We start from the raw sequence: 18796 nt of genomic DNA, 5'->3' as shown, positions 1-18796 counted from the left end.
TGCAAATTATTCAACATTAATCTGAGAACAGAGACATGCTTGTGGCTATAGTAGAGTCAGCCAATGTGATTTACTTTTGGCAATGGAAATTTTATTTTATTTTAACATCTTGCTTCTTTTTTTATCTGTTAAAACCTATTTTTATTAGACAATGGGAAATTGAGAAACTTTTTTTTTTGTAAACATTTGACATTTTTTCAACCTTTAGTAGGCTGTGACATGGTTAACTAAATTGCTTTATGTGGAGAATGAACACCAGTACAATGCATTTAGAAAGTCTTCAGACCCTTTAACTTAAAAAAAAAGGTTCTGTTGTGGGCTTGTGCAATTAAAAAAAAAAAAAAAATAAAAAGATTTATTTTCCCCTATCTTTCTGCACGCGATACCTCATAATGACAAAGTGAAAACAGAATGGTTGAAATCTTTGTACATTTTTAAAAAAAAAGAAAAACGTTTTGCCTTGAAATACATATTTAGAACCTGTACTTAGTTGAAGCACCCATGGCAGTGATTACAGCCTCCAGTATGATGTCCCAAGGTTTGTACACCTGGATTTGGGGATTTTCTGTCATTCTTCTCTGCAGATCCTCTCAAGCTTTGTCAGGTTGGATGGGGACCGTCTTTGGACAGCCATTTTTAGGTCCCTCTAAAGGGCTCTAGCTGGGCTACATAAGAACATACACAGAACTGTACTTAAAGGGGTTGTCCCGCGCTGAAACGGGTTTTTTTTTTTTTTCAATAGGCCCCCCGTTCGGCGCGAGACAAACCCAATGCATGTGTTAAAAAAAAACAAAACGTTTAGTACTTACCCGAATCCCCGCGCTGCGGCGACTTCTTCCTTACCTTAGCAAGATGGCCGCCGGGATCTTCACCTACGATGCACCGCGGGTCTTCTCCCATGGTGCACCGTGGGCTCTGTGCGGTCCATTGCCGATTCCAGCCTCCTGATTGGCTGGAATCAGCACACGTGACGGGGCAGAGCTACGAGGACCAGCTCTCCGGCACGAGCGGCCCCATTCACCAGGGAGAAGACCGGACTGCGCAAGCGCGTTTAATCGGGCGATTAGACGCTGAAATTAGACGGCACCATGGAGACGAGGACGCTAGCAATGGAGCAGGTAAGTGTATAACCTCTGTATGGCTCATATTTAATGCACGATGACATTACAAAGTGCATTAATATGGCCATACAGAAGTGTATAACCCCACTTTCTTTCGCGGGACAACCCCTTTAAGGTGAACCTTCTGCCCAGTCTGAGATCCACTGCTCTCTGCGGAAGGACTTTCTTCCTGACCACTCTACCATAAAGCCTTAATTGGTGGAGTGCTGCAGTAATAGTTGACCTTCCTGGAAGTTTCTCTTATCTGCCGGAGAAACGGGATGTTTGAAGCTCAGCCAGAGCGATCATTTGATTCTTGCTCACCTCTTCCCAAATTGCTCAGTTTGGACGAGTCCTGGTTGTTCCAAACTTCTTCCATTTAAGAATTATGTAGATCACTGTGTTCTTTGGAGCTTTCAGTGCCGTGGAATGTTTTTGTAGTCTTCTCCAGATCAGTGCCTCCACACAATTCTATTTTTGAGCTCTACATTCAATTATTTCCCCCTCATGGTTCGGTTTTGGCTCTGTTATCCATTATGAGCTGTGAGATCTTTAAAAGACACACCCATTTCTATATAAGTTATATCCAATCAACTGAATTTACCACAGGTGGACTCCAATCAAGGTGTAGAAACATCTCAAAGGGAAGGCAAAAAACCCCAATGCAGTAGAACCCAATTTTCCTAATTTAAGAGAGAAAAAAAATTATTTCTGACTAAAAGTTTGACAATCGCAATAATCCCTGGATCAACAACCCTTCTGCAGTAATTAGTGACTATAAGGCTGGGCTTACATGAGCATGTGATAAAGCACGCTTATCTCACGCATGCTGTCGTGCGCAGTCTTTTTAGTTTAGTTTTTTGTATCCTCTACTGTCGCTTAGCGATGTTGCGTATAAATGCCGCACCTACGCAATGTAATTGCTTATGTACAGCATTTATTATGCGACCATAGAGAACAATAGGGCTCCATAGCACGTAATAGGGGTAAGATAGAATATGCGTTCTTTTTTATGTCCATATTATACACAATGTATATATGCAAGTGTGAATAGATCAATCTACTTTCATTTACTCCATTCACCGCATATTATGCGTATGGACATTGTGTGTGTAAAACGCTATTAAATTATGTTTGTGTGAGCTTGTCCCAACATGTAATATTATGAAAACACAAAATGGATCCACACATAGAGCTTAGAATAATTAAAATAGATAAACTTTATTACAAAACAAGATAGTAGTTAAAAACATCTGTATAAGGCCGGCTTCACACGGCCGTAACAGGCTCCGCCGCGGAATTCCGCGGTGGAGCCCAACACGGCGCCCCCCCAGAGACCCCAATACTTACCTCTGGTTCCGGCATCCTACGTCCCGCACGACACTTTGGCGTGACGCGCCGGCCACGTCACATGACACGCCCACAGCTTCACATGACGCGCCCGGCGCGTCATATGACTCGCCGGCACTAGGCGGGGAAGCTACAGCGGAAGATAGTATGACGGACGGCTTCCATTGACTGCAATGGAAGCCGTCCGCACGTACACCTGCAGCAAATAGAACATGCCGCGGGTGAAGTCGGGTCATTTTGCGGTGGAATTCTGCACCGTGAGCATTGAACTATTAGGTTCAATAGAACCTAATAGCTGCGGGCAACGCAGCGGATTTCCGCCACGTATTACGCTGCGGAAATCCTTCCATGGGAAGGAGCCCTAATGGGAGAAAATGAGTATCTGGATTGCAGGAACAGGACTTAAACAATAGAATAAAAATATATTCATGGTATAAATAGGATAGCAATGAATACAATAGTGGATCTGCTGAGTCTAATATAGTACAGGCCAGACAAGCAAGGTAATAAATTTGGACCGTCAGATCACACAAAATAGAAATACAAAGCTGTTACCACATCATAGTCAAGACCTGTATCCTGAGCCCCAATGTACGTTTTGCATCTGCTTCCGATACCCCCTTGAGGAATGTAAAATTGTAGCACTCAAGAAAGGCGTCCAGGCCCATATTGAACTCTTAGTGAGTTCACCAACACCACATCCTCAGGCAGAGAGTTCCATAGTCTCACTGCTCTTACAGTAAAGAAGCTTCTATGTCAGTGTAGAAACCTTCTTTCCTCTAGATGTAGAGGGTACCCCCTTATTACATTCACAGTCCTGCGTATAAATAGATGCGAAAAATCTCTGTAGTGTCCCTTAATATATTTATACATAGTTATCGGGTTGCCCCTCAGCCATCTTTTTTTTCCCTAAACTAAATAATCACAATTTTGATAACCTTTCTGGGTATTTTGGTCCGCCATTCCATTTATTACTTTAGTTAACCGCCTTTATACCTGCTCAAGCTCTGATATGTCCTTCTTGAGTACCGGTGCCCAAAACTGCACACAATATTCCATATGTGGTCTGACCAGTGACTTGTAAAGAGGAAAAACAATGTTCTCACCATGTGCCCCTAGACCTTTTTTGATGCACCCCATGATCCTATTTGCTTTGGCAGCAGCTGCCTGACACTGGTTGATCCAGTTAACTGTAAAGTTAACTAAAAATCTTGGTTTTGCCCAAAGGTTTCCCATTTAGTAATTAACTGTAATAATTTTGCTCCTCCTTTTGTCAGTCCACCCCCCCCCCCCCCCCTCGAACCTCCCCCTTCTCTTTAATGAAGATTTCAAAATCCATATGCGGAGGCCTTGTACAATGAGTGTCCGCACAAAGTGATCCACTTGCGATTAAATCAACCGTGGATCACGCTCTCGAAAACTTTCCATAGGATTACTATGGAAAGTGCAGCGCTGGCGTCCACGAGCAGAATCCTAGCGATTCTTCGCTTGCAGGATTTAAATCGCGGCATGCTGCGATTGCCGTGATTCTCAACATTGAGCCTATTTATTAGATAGGCTCCTCTCAGAGACCTGTCAGTGCTCCCTCCTCCTCCCCCGCGGCGGAATATCGTGGACAAGGTGCCTAATTTTGCAGTTTGATTTACATACCTTGCACTGATTTGGGGTGACTTTGTATATCATACTCTACAATCAAAATAGCATTTTGATTTTGGTTTGCTCTAGGGCTATAGGGCCAGGGGTGCCTCTAGTCCTTTGAGGCCAAAAGTGAAATACCACCCGCTCTTTTGTCGGGTTGGAAATTTGATGTTGCAAAGATGGATCTGGCAATTTGATGGTACAAAAATGGTTCCTCCTTGCAACCAGAAGTGAAGTTCTTAAATCAAGGATGGTGCAGTACATTGCACTCTACAGCACCCCTCGCTGGTTCAGCTTCTTTATCTAGTGTGATGCAATTTTGAATATGTCACTGCTACACCAGACACAGTAATGTAGTATAAATTGGTACTCCAAATATAACACACGTGTATATATATACAGAATATGAACTTCATAAATATTAGTTTACAATGGTAAAGGGATTTTCTAGAACAAACTATTGATGACCTATCCTCAAAGCTGCTATAAATTTATTGATGATGTTGCTACTCTGTGTCTTCAGTTTCACAGTATTGAAACCAAACAGAAGTCCAGTTGGACTGAAAACAAACTAAAATAAATGCTATCAAGCAAGCCAACTGCCAATGACCTAATGCTGACTTAGTTCTGCTTGGGTAAATTCCATGTTATGCTTACTGATTCCCTTTTTTACTTTCACATCCACAAAGAAACCATTCACCGCTAATGGGGAAGAATTGAAGTAGCAGTATTCTGTGTACCTTCCAGATGGATGGTCAGTAATGTTTACATCAGGATCTGAATACCTTGGTCCACTACTGTTAGGTGATGGGACACAGGACACTGGATATAGGACAGGACAATAAAGGTTTAACATTGATTGCTGAGCTCTGTTATTGGCTGCAGTGACGTCCCGTAAACCAGGCTGGACTGCAGCTGTAAGCAGAGACCGGAGCGGGGGCCGAGCACCATCTTGGCACACAGCGGGATCGGGGAGAGGTGAGTATATAACGATTTGTTATTTTACTGCATGGCAAAGAAGTTGTCCTGGGATCTTACAACTTGGACAACCCCTCTAAGGCTTAAGCATTTTTTTTTCTCAGCTTACAAGAGCGATAACATTTTTTTAACTTCTCCATTGATAGAGCTGATTTGCATGATGAGCATGAGTTGTATTTTTCAATGATACCATTTTGGGGTATATATAAGTTAATGGTTAGCTTTTATTTTTGGGGGGCAGGACGAATGCTAAAAAACGTCTTTTTTTTAATTTTTTTTACTTGACAAGGCGATCATTGATTCTATAATATGCTTTGAAATGCATAGTGTTCAGAGTATTATTGCCTGTCAGTGTTACACTGGCTATCAAAGTATTGCAAAATGCTGATTTTAGATCTGAGGTCTCTGTTAGGCCCCCCTCCTTCCAAACACCTCTCACCCTTCCCACTGATCATGTCTTGAAGAGAGTAAACAGATGAGATGGATCAGCACACAGGAACTTAATAAAAGTCACCAATCTTTATTTCTTCAGCAGTAAAAGGGCTGCGATGTTTCGACCTTTTGGTAGGTCTTTGTCAAGCTATTTATGTCTTCAAGGGGACAATCTCTTGGGTTAAACACCTTAAATGCCAGGGTCACTATTGATAGAGGCATCTAAGAGGTTGAAACAATGAGAGACAACTTTATCAGTGCCTAATTTCTGAGGCTGTCTTTAGGTGAATTATGGTTCCTGCTTGCTTTTTGTCTGCAGTAGACTTTGAATTTCTAGTCCATTCTTTATTATTATTAATATACATTATTGTTTCATAAACAGAACCTGAAAGTTTTGGCTGGGCTGGACAACTCTAATGTGTATGGGGGTTGCCATTCAACTTTTCTGTGAAAGATGATGTCGGGAGGAGATGAGGTTCAGGGATGTTAAATTTCCAAAAACTGATCCTTTTGTTCCTGTCTGGCTTTGGCTTACCTTCCTAAACACATGAATGCTTGGCCAAGCTGACTGTTCAAGTGTATGAAGGTGCTGGGTGAAGCAGCTGTAGGACAAATGACCGTTGCACCAGCCGTTCGGGAAACTATATGTACACCTTTATGCTCATTTACGAACATTTCCTAAGAGTACTATATTTACACCAGACCACAAAAAATGTACATTTGGGTGCTGTTAGTCTGGGCAAAGTCCAATGGTAATACATTAACCCTTATCTATACATTACTAATGAGTTGTTGGGAGCTATAGATTTGTTGACTTTCTGTAGATGGGTCATAGGTTTCTGAATGCTGCCTGCTGCTCTTATTATTCAAAATAAAAGAGTAAAGATGTAGAACAACCAAAGATTCTTGCAGAAATCTAATCTTCATAGAAATACTAATTCTGTTCTGAAGGCAGAGAATAACGGGTAGCGTGTTACACTTACATTTCATAGTTTTACATGTTATTTTACTAAAGTCATGTTCGGTTAATTTCAGCTACTACCTGACCTAAAACAAGTGACTACCAGTATCGGCCATTGTAAACAAGCTGTCCATCTTTGAACAATTGCCTATTTGCAGTGGATGGATGTGGGAGGCCGGAGCAGATCTCCAGCCGCTCTACCTCTGTTCCCTGAACGACTATCGCTCCTGTGTGAGCGCACAGGAATGATAATCGATGGCATGACTGTTGGGTGCTTATGTGCTTGATGGTTGTTCCATGTAAAGGGGCCTATACTCTTTGGATCAGTGGAGATTCCAACTTTTCATAACTAATCTTAATCTTATATGTGATTGCAAAAACAAACTAATTTAAAAACCCGTATTACTACCATTAACACTTATCATGAAAGCAGTGCTTTCAAAGCGATAATTAGCCTTACATGTATTTGTCAAGTGGTTCAAGGACAATCAAGGGTTGAAGTGTAGTCACTGAAGTCTAGCAGATAGGTAGTTTAATGTTTATTTTTGTCTTCTACAGTTTTCAAGATGGACAGAATGGCTCCTTAAATGCTGGAGTCGATTACTTCTTATGTCTAATAAGCCAATAAATCGTAACGCTTAGATACAAGGCTGTTGTAAACAATGGATCAGAAGATAAGCTGTCCTAGCGTACGTATTCCCAGCCATGATGAACATCGAGAAAAGAAAAAAAGATTTACGGTAAGTGCAAGTCTTTCAACTGATTAAAATAAATTAAAATGAAATCCCTGTGTTCTAGTATTGGACAGCAAGCTTTTCTCAGCCCCTTTGAGAACGTGGGACCTAGGTCGATCAACTGTTTGTTCTAGGTGCCGTTCCATGGTCCCCAGAACAGGAGATGCCATCTTGGCACAAGCCCTTTCTAACTTGTTACTTCAAGCCAAAAATATACTCTGGTATGGTAGAATTTTGTATTCTTGGCCTTCTATATTTTACAAATCTTCCAGCCTACCATACAGCGTGGCTAATCTAGTGATCTAGTCTGTCTTAGATGTCATACATGGGACCTTCTAACTCTTTTGCATTGAATTCAGTGGCAATATGAAAGTGCTGCCATATTCCCTAGGTTATTGAGAATTGTTGTCATGCAACATAATAAATATATTTCACAAAAACGGGAAAAAAATATTGAGAAACCGTTCTGGAAAGTGTGATAATAAATAATTCCTAGAATCAGAAAGTCATATGATTTTATAAAGAGCATTACATATAACCTCACTCATAGCAACCATTCATCTCACTATATCTTTCAATGTCCTAAGGATATCTATGGTGAGGCAAAAGTCTGGATACACCAATTTAACCAGTGTAATAATGAGAAAATAGACTTCCAATTGTGAAACATATTGGAGTGACTGTATTTCTTGGTGGAAGAGACATTTTCTATCGGCCATATTGAATTCAGCCCAGGTTTTTCAATTGGGAAGGGGTCATGCGTTATATCAATCTTGGATAGCATTTACTCACACATTGGAATTGTCAGTTTTGCCCCATCTTTACTTGTTTAGGAGTTAAGCGAGGGCGAAGTTAGTAAATTTTGTCTGACCTCCAGGGGCTTTTTTAGTTGATGGATACGTTAACACGCAGAAGTACCACGATATGTTACAGGATACCATATTCCCATCTGTGCTCTATGAGAACAGTGAGTTCCCACATTACTTTCAACAGGATGGCACAACTCTACATCTTGCTGTAGCTATACAGTACACAGATTGATGGATGTGCAATTTCCTGGGCACTGGATTGGATGTAAAGGTCCACTGGTATGGCAACCAAGGTCACCGGCCTTAAAGGGGTTGTCTCGCGAAAGCAAGTGGGGTTAAGCACTTCTGTATGGCCATATTAATGCACTTTGTAATATACATCGTGCATTAAATATGAGCCATACAGGAGTTATTCACTTACCTTCCCTGCGCTGGCGTCCCCGTCTCCATGGTGCCGTCTAACTTCAGTGTCTAATCGCCCGATTAGCTGCGCTTGCGCAGAAGGGTCTTCTGCCTTCGGGTCTGTCCGGCAACATCGACGTTCTGGCTCCGCCCCTTCTACGCATCATCGCGTAGCTCCGCCCCTTCTACGCGTCATCGCGTAGCTCCGCCCCGTCGCGTGTGCCGATTCCAGCCTCCTGATTGGCTGGAATCGGCACACGTGACGGGGCGGAGCTACACGATGAAGCGTAGAAGGGGGCGGAGCCAGAACGCCGATGCTGCCGGACAGAGCCGAAGGCAGAAGACCCTTCTGCGCAAGCGCGTCTAATCGGGCAATTAGACGCTGAAGTTAGACGGAGCCATGGAGACGGGGACGCCAGCGCAGGGAAGGTAAGTGAATAACTTCTGTATGGCTCATATTTAATGCACGATGTATATTACAAAGTGCATTAATACGGCCATACACAAGTGCTTAATAGAGATGAGCGAACACGTTCGGCCCCGCCCCTTTTTCGCCCGAACACCGAACTTTGCGAACACCTCGGTGTTCGGGCGAAAAAGTTCGGGGGCCGCCGTGGCAGCGCGGGGGGGTGCGGCGGGGAGTGGGGGGGAGAGGGAGAGAGAGAGGGCTCCCCCCTGTTCCCCGCTACTGCCGCCCGCGCCGCCGCGCATCTCCCCGCCCCCCGGCGGCACCCGGACACTTACGCGCGAACACTGCAGTGTTCGCTAAAGCCGGTGTCCGGGTGCGGATGTGTCCGTAACGGACACGTTCGCTCATCTCTAGTGCTTAACCCCACTTGCTTTCGCGAGACAACCCCTTTAATGCCTTTGGACTTTTATCTGTAGAGCCATTTAAAAATTATTTGTGTATGCAGAAAAAATGCACAATATGTTTCACATGAAATAGCAAATTCTACAGTGCTGTGAAGAAATATTACCTAAAATTAATCAATGTGTTCACACAGACTGGATTAAACAGTTAACCATGTGCATCCGGCAGAATGGTGACCATATGTGAAGCACTTCCTATTTAAAAAAAACCTGAGCAGAATTCAATATTGCAGAGTTCAAAATAGCCACTGAAAATGTCTCCTCTACCAAAAATGCAGCTTCCCTTCCAAATAATACTTTCACTTATTGGAAGTCAATTTTCTCATTATTACACCACTTAAACAGGTGTGTCCAGACTTTTGCCTCACCCTGTATCCACATGCGTCACATTTGTTACAGAAATTTCCTGTTGACAAAATAAAATATTCAGATGTATGGACTGAATTTGCATTCTCAGAAATGTTTGCAATAAATGAGCCACATGTGAACTTACCCTAAGGTAGGTTAAAAATTTAATTGATGTGGCCAAATTTAGTTTCTCTTTTTTGTTTTAAATTCTTTATTCATTTGTCTTTCAAGAATATAATTAAAATGTAACATTGTCAAATATAGTGGTGATATACAGATTAACGTATTTTCAAAAACTTGTCCCCATCAACCATAACCGGTAGGAACAGGATATGGGGTAAAGTTGTTGTTAAGGTTAAGCAGATTTGGAACCCATGCTCCAACAGTAATATTGAGCCTGGGATTCCTACATTCTGGAAATTGACTGTTGGTCCACTTGAACCAGAGGAGGGTTGGTGAACAGAAGAGGTGGAGGAGGGTGTGGAAAACACAGGGTTATAAGGGAAAAGAAGAAAGAGAGAAACAAGAGAGACGAAAGAGAAAATAAATAGATAAAAAAGGGAGGGGGGATCTGGAAACGAAGACACCCCACCACTCCCTTTTTGTTTCGGGGGAGAGGGGCATGTGAGCTAAAGATCTATTCAAACATGTACATGGGTCCCTAATAATGTATCAGATAGGTCATTGACCATATAGATTTTTGGTTTTCTGTGAGTTTAGGAACTCAATCCAATGGTACCAAGTTTTGGTGAACTTTTCCTGTGAGTCTTTAATGGTTTCCGCGAGGGCCTCCATCTCCATTGTCTCGCAGATTGTGTGGAACCACATTGAGATTGAAGGAGGTGATGCTTGTTGCCATAGCTTTGGGATGCAAGCCCTTGCTGCATTAATCAGATGCCTTACCACTTTCTCTGTTTAGTCTTTGCTATATAAATCAAAAGTCAAGTGGAAATGAGTAAAGTGGAAACCTCTGAACAATGGGGTGTACAGTATTTCTGCGCTACTAGATTACATATCACAAAGATGACATACCCCATGAGATCAGCTACATCCACTGTAATCAGGCGTGCCAACTAGAGATGAGCGAGCGTACTTGGCCACGCCCCTTTTTCACCCGAGTACCGCGGTTTTCGAGTACTTCCGTATTCGGGCGAAAAGATTCGGGGGGCGCCATGGGTGAGTGGGGGGTTGCGGGGGGGGGGGGGGGAGAGAGAGAGAGGGCTCCCCCTTTTCCCCGCTGCTACCCCCCGCACCGCCACGCCTCCCCCGCCCCCCGGCGCCCCTCGAATCTTTTCACCTGAGTACTGAAGTACTCGAAAATCGCGGTGCTCGATCGAGCAATTACTCGAAACGAGTAAGTTCGCTCATCTCTAGTGCCAACAGCATTCCTGTTGCATTCTCTTTATAAAGACTAGCTAAAGTTGATATTCTGTGTGTGTAAAGGTCAACCATATATAGAAGATACCTGTTAGCGGAACAGAAATTTGGCCAATGGCTATCTTTTCTGATTTTCGCCCCCCTATCCCCCAATAAACATACACACTAGGCTCTCAATATGGAGTGGAGAGAAAGCCGAAGGCAGACAGCTATAACAGAAGCTTATCTCCCTGAGAATAAAAGGATCAAGCATGTTCGAGTCCAACAGCTCTATTTCTTTGACATCTGTCATCAGAGAAGAGTTGCAAGGACTTTATACGTCTTAAGGCCCATTTACATGCAAAGACAATCTTTCAAACGAATTAAAGACTGACACTTTTAGCGCTCATTTTGCATAACGTTTTAATGGAAACGAATGTCCAGCTTCATTTGTGTGTAAAAGGGCCTGCGGGAGCTGTTTGTAGAGCACAGCATGTGCACTGAACTCTGCACACAGCTCTATTGTTCTTGCATGGGCTATCAGCAGAATACAATGTAATCTCCAACTCCAGTGCGGAACACAGCGTGTGGTCCCTGTTATTTCTCTCTGGCTGAATGATGGATTTTAAGCTCACCTTAAAATCATCATTTACCAGAAGAATGAACGATCGCAGCATTTACACACAATGATTATCGCTCATATGCCATCGTTTGTACGAATTTTGAGCGATAACTGTTGCGTGTAAGTGAGCCTTTAGATGGGCCAATCTGCAGATTTTGGCATCATTGGCTGAATATACATCTAATGTAAATGGACAGCTTCTGTGCCTGTTCTTCTATTCCCTTCATACTACAGTTGAAGTGTCATGTGATTCAGTGACACATTGACATTTCCATTATGCTGTTGCTTGCTGCTGGGATTTATGTTTAATCCTTTTTTTGTATGCAAAGAGGGTAAGTGTCTTTGTTTTGAGAATTTGCAATTGTAAAATGATCCAACCTGTCCAGGTAAGGAGGGGTTACCTGGAAACGGTTGGGTGATTCCTTTATCTCTGAATTCTTTTTATCTTTATCACTGGCTTTGTTCTCTTATTTTATTACAGCCCTCACATGATCAACCAATGACTGTGGATCAATAAACAGTTGATTTCTTCTTCCGCAGAACTAAATAGATGTTTTCCTTTGCAGGTTTATAAAGTTTTAGTGTCTGTCGGAAGAAATGAGTGGTTTGTGTTTAGACGGTATGCAGAGTTTGACAAACTGTACAACACGGTAAGTGTGATGTATTTACTACCTTTCTTATATTACAAGTATACTATTTTAAAGGGTTGTCCTGCAAGGACAACTTCTGTCCATATCTTTATTGGAACATATGGACCTATTTGCCACTTTGTTCCTAACTTCCATTTATACATGGATATCCATTTTTGATTAGTGGGGTCCAGCCCAATCCTGGGAATGAAGGGGGCTCAGCGCTAGTGTATAGCACTACATTGCTATATGAGTGCTATACACTACCTTGAATGGGGCCTTGCTACAGTTCCCTTAGAAAACGTAGAAATGGAGACAGAACTACAGCAGTGCCGCCTCTCCTTCAGGATCCGTGAGAGTCCCAGAGGTTTGACCATCACCATTCATATAGTCATGGCATACCCTAGCAATATGCCATCACATTATAACACTTTTAATTGCTGTTGTGTAATGCTACATTTCCACTGCAGCGACCAGCTTCACGAAAGCAATGACAGCTGATCGCTGTGGAAAGGCAGACCTGCTACAATTAGCTGATCTGTTTGTTTTTAGACGTCTTGGCTGTATAAGGCTTCCACTTGTATGGAATTACATAAATCTGTATATTTCACTTTAGTGATGACCATATTTCCCTACACAATGTTACATAGTAACATAGTAACATAGCTCGTAAGGCTGAATGAAGACAATGTCCATTTAGTCCAGCCTGTCTAGCCTCCTGTTTTGTTGATCCAGAGGAAGGCAAAAAAACCCAAGAGCAGAAGCCAATTAGCCCTTTTGGGAAAAAATTCCTTCCCGACTCCCTAATGGCAGTCAGACTGTTCCCTGGATCAACCCCTAATAGTTCCTACCTGCCTGTATACCTGGATTAACAAATAACCTTAGATTTATAGCCTATAATATCCTTCCTCTCCAGAAAGACATCAAGTCCCCTTTTAAACTCCTCTAAGGATTTTGCCATCACTACGTCCTCAGGCAGAGAGTTCCACAGTCTAACTGCTCTAACAGTAAAGAACCCCTTTCTATGTTGGTGGTGAAACCTGCTTTCCTCTAAACGTAGCGGATGCCCTCTTATTACCGTTGCAGTCCTGGGTATAAACAGATCCTGGGAGAGATCCTTCTATTGTCCCCTCATGTATTTATACATAGTTATTTGGTCGCCTCTTAACCTTCTTTTTTCTAGAGTAAATAGTCCCAATTTTGATAGCCTCTCTGGGTATTCCAGTCCCGTCATTCCATGTATTAGTTTAGTTGCCCTTCTTTGAACCCCCTCCAATACCGTAACATCTTTCCTGAGCACCGGTGTCCAGAACTGTACGCAGTATTCCATGTGAGGCCTGACAAGTGCCTTATATAATGGAAGGATAATGTTCTCGTCCTTCGCCCCTATACCACTTTTAATGCATCCCAAAACTTTATTTGCCTTTGCAGCAGCTGACTGGCATTGTTTACTCCAGTTTAGTCTATAATCCACTAGTACCCCCAGGTCTTTTTCCATATCACTTTTCCCTAGCGGTACTCTATTAAGTGAATATTGGTAACATCCATTCTTGCTGCCCATGTGCATAACCTTACGTTTATCAATATTGAACTTCATTTGCCATTTTCCTGCCCAAGCCCCCAGTTTATCTAGGTCAGTTTGTAGCCGCACATTGTCCTCCGTTGCATTAATTATATTGTATAATTTTGTGTCCTCTGCAAATATTGATATTTTACTATGCAGTCCCTCTATCAGGTCGTTGATAAATATATTGAACAGAGTGGGCCCTAGTACTGAACCCTGTGGCACCCCACTAGTGACTGTGGCCCAATCAGAGTATGAACCATTTATTACCACCCTCTGCTTTCTATCATTGAGCCAATTTTTAACCCAATTACACACGTTTTCACCCAATCCGAGCTGTCTTATTTTGTATATTAGCCTATTATGTGGCACGGTGTCAAACGCTTTAGAGAAGTCCAGATATACGAGATCAATAGACTCTCCCAGGTCCAGCTTAGAGCTTACTAATCATAGGAACTGATCAGATTTGTCTGACATGAGCGACCCTTCATGAATCCATGCTGGTGAGGAGTTATTCCCTTGTTCTCCTTGAGGTGCTCATCGATGGCGTCTCTCAGAATCCCCTTGAAAATTTTTCCCGTTACTGAGGTGAGACTTACCGGCCTGTAGTTACCAGGCTCACCTTTGGTCCTCTTTTTATAAATTGGAACCACGTTGGCAATGCGCCAATCCAATGGTACAATACCGGTCTTGATAGTGTCTAGAAATATTAGGTATAGTGGCCTAGCTATCTCATCACTTAGTTCCCTTAGTATCCTTGGGTGTATTCCATCTGGGCCTGGCAATTTTATCGATTTTAATCTTCTTTAACCTGTTCCGCACTTCCTCCTGCGTTAGGTATGACCTATTTTGTGAGGGGTTAATTTTATTCCCCTGTATCTCGTGTGGCATTTCCTTTTCGTTTGTGAATACGCTTGAAAAGAAACTTGTTTTATGGTATGTCGGAGATATGCACTTCCAATAAATCTGTCGTATGAGCATCTTACTTGACTATCTCTTAAGTCCCATTTACACAAACAGATGATCGTTCAAAATTCGTCAGAAACTGACAGTTTCAAGTGATCATTTCAGCCTATTAGTAGCTAACTAGCTTCATTTGCATGTATTTAGAGAACAGCAGGTGGTCTGCTCTGTAAATACATCACTATTGTTCTCCAGTGGGACAGCAGCTGAAAGAATGTTATCAGTGCTGCCCATAGAGAACTCAGCTTGCGGTCCCTTTTATTGGGGACAACAGATTTTAAGCTGAGCTGAACTCAGCGATGGACAAAGTGTATGGTAAGTCTATGATGGGTACATATTTACAAGCAATGATTATCGCTCAAAAGATAGTTTTTGAGTGCATTTTGAGCGATAGTCGTTGTGTGTAAAAGGGCCTTAAGGGCCCTTTTTCTGCTGGATGAGTTGTCAGTCGTAGAGTGCCCCACAGTTGTCCCAGCAATGATCATTCCTGTACTTTAACACAGGAACAATCATTGCTCGGTGAATGGAGGCTGAGTGGTCCGGGAACCGTTCCAACACCCCTCCTTTCACAGTATACAGGCAGTCATTCATAGATTAAGGATTGCCTGTTTACATAGACCGATCGCCAATCCGTTTTATGCATAAACTGAAGAATAAGCAAATTATAGTTTGTCGTTCAGTCGGCACATGTATTTACACTGAACGATATTTGTTTGGATTCTTGCTGGATTGTTGGAATCTGAACGATATATCTGCCCGTGTAAAAGGGCCCTAAAAGGTGGTTGCCTCAGGGCCCACATACATAACTATGGAAGACTATTCAGTGACGTTTAGCACCCTAGTTGCTCTTGCAGTAACACAATGCTGTGTAATATAACTTTCAACTTTAAATGTACAGAGCCACTTTAAAGAGAGACTGTTGGCTACATTGAGTCCTACAAGCTAAGCTTATGGGCTGAAAGCAGCTGAGATGCAGAGTCTGGGGATGTAAGTTTTATACTTGCCTTCCCCGCCATTCCTCTGCTGTCCTCTCTCAAGCCTGCCGCTGAATGGATTCTGTGGACTACATTTCATGTGTTAAGTAGTCCTCTCATTCTATGCATGTGCCTATTTCATCCTTCAGGAAGTATTCAGTGTCGCATCCCCGGACTCGGCGTGTCAACTATTTTGACCCCATAAGCTTAGCTTATAGAGTTCTAAGTAGCTGACAGATTCCCTTGAAAGCAAATACCTAGTAATGAATCCTGTGATCTTCTGTCAGAGATTTGCAGAACAGTTTTGTGTAAACAGATGATTAAATGGGTCAACTTAATAAGAACATAACTAAATATAGTGTTAAGCTGATCTCTGTAACAATGCTGATATCTTTTATTACTCCTTAGCTTAAAAAACAGTTTCCAACTATAAACTTAAAGATACCTGCCAAGAGGATCTTTGGAGATAATTTTGACCCAGGTAAGGAAAATAGTTTCATGAGCTTTCTGTTTATTTTATGCAATAAATCCTGGTGTACATCCTCGCTTCTTAAAGTCCTTTTACATGGGTCAATTATGGGGTGTTAACATTCATTGGAATGCTCATTTGCTTGACAATGACACACCAATGATCAGCCAACAAACGAGCAAAAGTTTGTTTGTTGGCTGATTGTTCAGTTTTGTCTGGCATAAAAATGCTTGCCGATTTGCTTTATATATTGTGTGAACAGGGAGATGTACAGCTGGCCTATGGGGGAAAACGATGTACTACTAGTGATCATTTGTCCATGTACGTTTATTCTCAGCCTATGGGAAAATAAAGTTAAATTGTCGATTGGCGCTTGTTACAGCAAGCCAATTTAATTTTTTTTGGCAGGTGTTAAAGGACTGTGAGACTGTGGACATAGTGACTTCAGGTTCTACATAGTTGCACATACATTGCACAGTGGGGAAGATAAGATATTCTATTGGAAAGTATTCAGCACATCTGAGCATTGATGGATAGCCCATCGATTTCAGGAAAATTGTATAAAGTTCTATTTTTCCCTGTGGTTTTGCTGCAGCTCCTTGATCCCAATTCCTTCACAGATTTCAGATGATCACTGTTGGTCCCAGTGGTGGAATTCCCTATGATTATGGACTGTTGTAAGAAATAGGAATTGTCAAAAGTAGACAACACTTCTTGAATGATGTGTTTCTGTCTGTTTTGTTGTTTTTATAAACCATGTAAAGTAGGTTTCAGATCTGCACTTGGGGAACAGAAAAGGGAAATCCCTTGACCGAAAGGGTCTGCCTTGTAACGGAACCGAACAGCGGCTGATTGACTATGATGAGGTCTGCCTGCTTTTGGATGAAAGAAAAACTGCTGCATGCGGAGTTTTTTTCTTCCGTTATCTTCAGCCGGTTCTGTGACGGAACCTCCAGGAGGAGGTTCCAACGCAAATTTAAAACCACCCTAAAGCCCATGGAATAGTGTACCCACTCCTATAAAATATACATATGTAAGTGGTCTCAAAGAAAGTTTGTGTACAGCAGCCGGTACGTTATAATACAAACTGAAGCTGCTGAACACCCTCCTGTTAAAAGAAGCACTTACAGGGCGATAATACTTTATCAGTGGTTGGCGCAGAAGAAGGAACTTCCTCCAAAAGCAATCTGCAACAGACCTCTTCTGCAGAAATACAGAAGCAGTGCAACTATGTTGCAACTTTTCTCTGTAGAACTACCAAGTTCAGATGACAAAATGAATTGTTGATACAAATATTACTTACAAACCTGTCAATGGAAAACTATAAGAAATGTAATCAAACACAGTACTGTGTATGTGATACCAATCATACCCTAATATTTTTCTTCATTCAGAGTTTATTCAGCAGAGAAGAGCAGGGCTGAATGAATTTATCCAGAATTTGCTCCGGCATGCAGAACTACGCAGCCAGTAAGCACCGATATTATAATTATACATTAATGACTTTCAGAGGAATTTACACAACAATGTTATTGAAATGTTTTCTTTTTTTTTTTTATTTGGAAGTCTATGAAAAAGCATAAAGATTGTCAATGTGTATAAGTGGATTGAAAGTGTTGTCCCATGTATAGGGGTTGCATGATGGAAAGATGTAGAATTACATGTAAGGGGCGACCTGTTGGGCGTAAATGCCTAACAGGCTGTCCCAGCAATGATCATTCCTGTGCATTTGCATAGGGACGGTCACCGCTGACTGAATTAAGGTATTCACAGTGAACAGGCAGTCGTTTATAGATGAATGACTGCCTGTTTACATGGGCTAATCATCCAGGTTTTATGCATGCATAAACTGAATGACGAACGATAAGAGAATGAATTATTGTTCATCGTAGAGTCACTGCATGCATTTATATGACAAGTGAATGACAATTGTTCAGATTCTCGCTGGATTGTGGGAATTTGAACGATTTATCTGTCCATGTAAAAGGGCCCTTACTCATAATACAGTATCCAACCAAAAGTAATTGGACACTCGAGGAAGAATCCTAAGTAGCATTTATTTACATATGTTGATACTTAGTTGGGCTCCTTTGGCCCTAATGACATTGCATACTCTCTGTGGCATACTGTCTACCAATATCTGATACACTTCAGCTAGTGTTTCCCTCCATTCATTCTGCAAATACCTGGCGAGTTCTTGCAAAGAAGATGGATGCTGTTCATATTTCCTGACTCAACGTTGTAGTTCATCCCATAGATGTTCTATAAGATTCAGGTCCGGACTCTATGCAGGCCAGTCCAATCATGGAACATCCATATCCTCAAACCCCGGTAAAACAGCGCTGGATTTAGGACAAGGCGTGTTGTCTTGTTGGAAGTATTGCTGACCATTTCCAGACTATTTATTGCCACATTATTGTCTAGAATGTCAAGGTACACATCTGTGCTAATGATTTTTGCCACTACAACCAACAGGCCGAGCCTGTGCCACGTAAAACATCCTAAAACCATAGCGGAATCTCCACCATACATAAATATTGGCACAACACATTCAGTCAAAAGCAGTTCCCCAGCTACTCTCCATATCTAGGTACAGT

The 18796-nt window shown here is 42.1% G+C and overlaps 1 protein-coding gene across 1 annotated transcript in view; it reads left to right on the top strand.

Annotated features, from left to right (window-relative positions):
- SGK3 (serum/glucocorticoid regulated kinase family member 3) overlaps positions 1-18796 on the top strand; it is a 75510-nt gene that overhangs the window by 22989 nt on the left and 33725 nt on the right. Inside the window, exons 2-5 of the mRNA XM_066578995.1 lie at positions 7018-7199; positions 12167-12250; positions 16139-16211; positions 17594-17669. Coding sequence (XP_066435092.1) covers positions 7122-7199; positions 12167-12250; positions 16139-16211; positions 17594-17669 — 311 coding nt within the window. The 5' untranslated portion in view covers positions 7018-7121. The remainder of the gene's footprint in view (positions 1-7017; positions 7200-12166; positions 12251-16138; positions 16212-17593; positions 17670-18796) is intronic.

The sequence above is a fragment of the Eleutherodactylus coqui genome, chromosome 9, assembly GCF_035609145.1.
Source record: "Eleutherodactylus coqui strain aEleCoq1 chromosome 9, aEleCoq1.hap1, whole genome shotgun sequence".
NCBI lineage: Eukaryota > Metazoa > Chordata > Amphibia > Anura > Eleutherodactylidae > Eleutherodactylus > Eleutherodactylus coqui.
The sequence above is the reverse complement of the archived record's forward strand: the minus strand, read 5'-3'. Positions and strand labels throughout refer to the sequence as shown.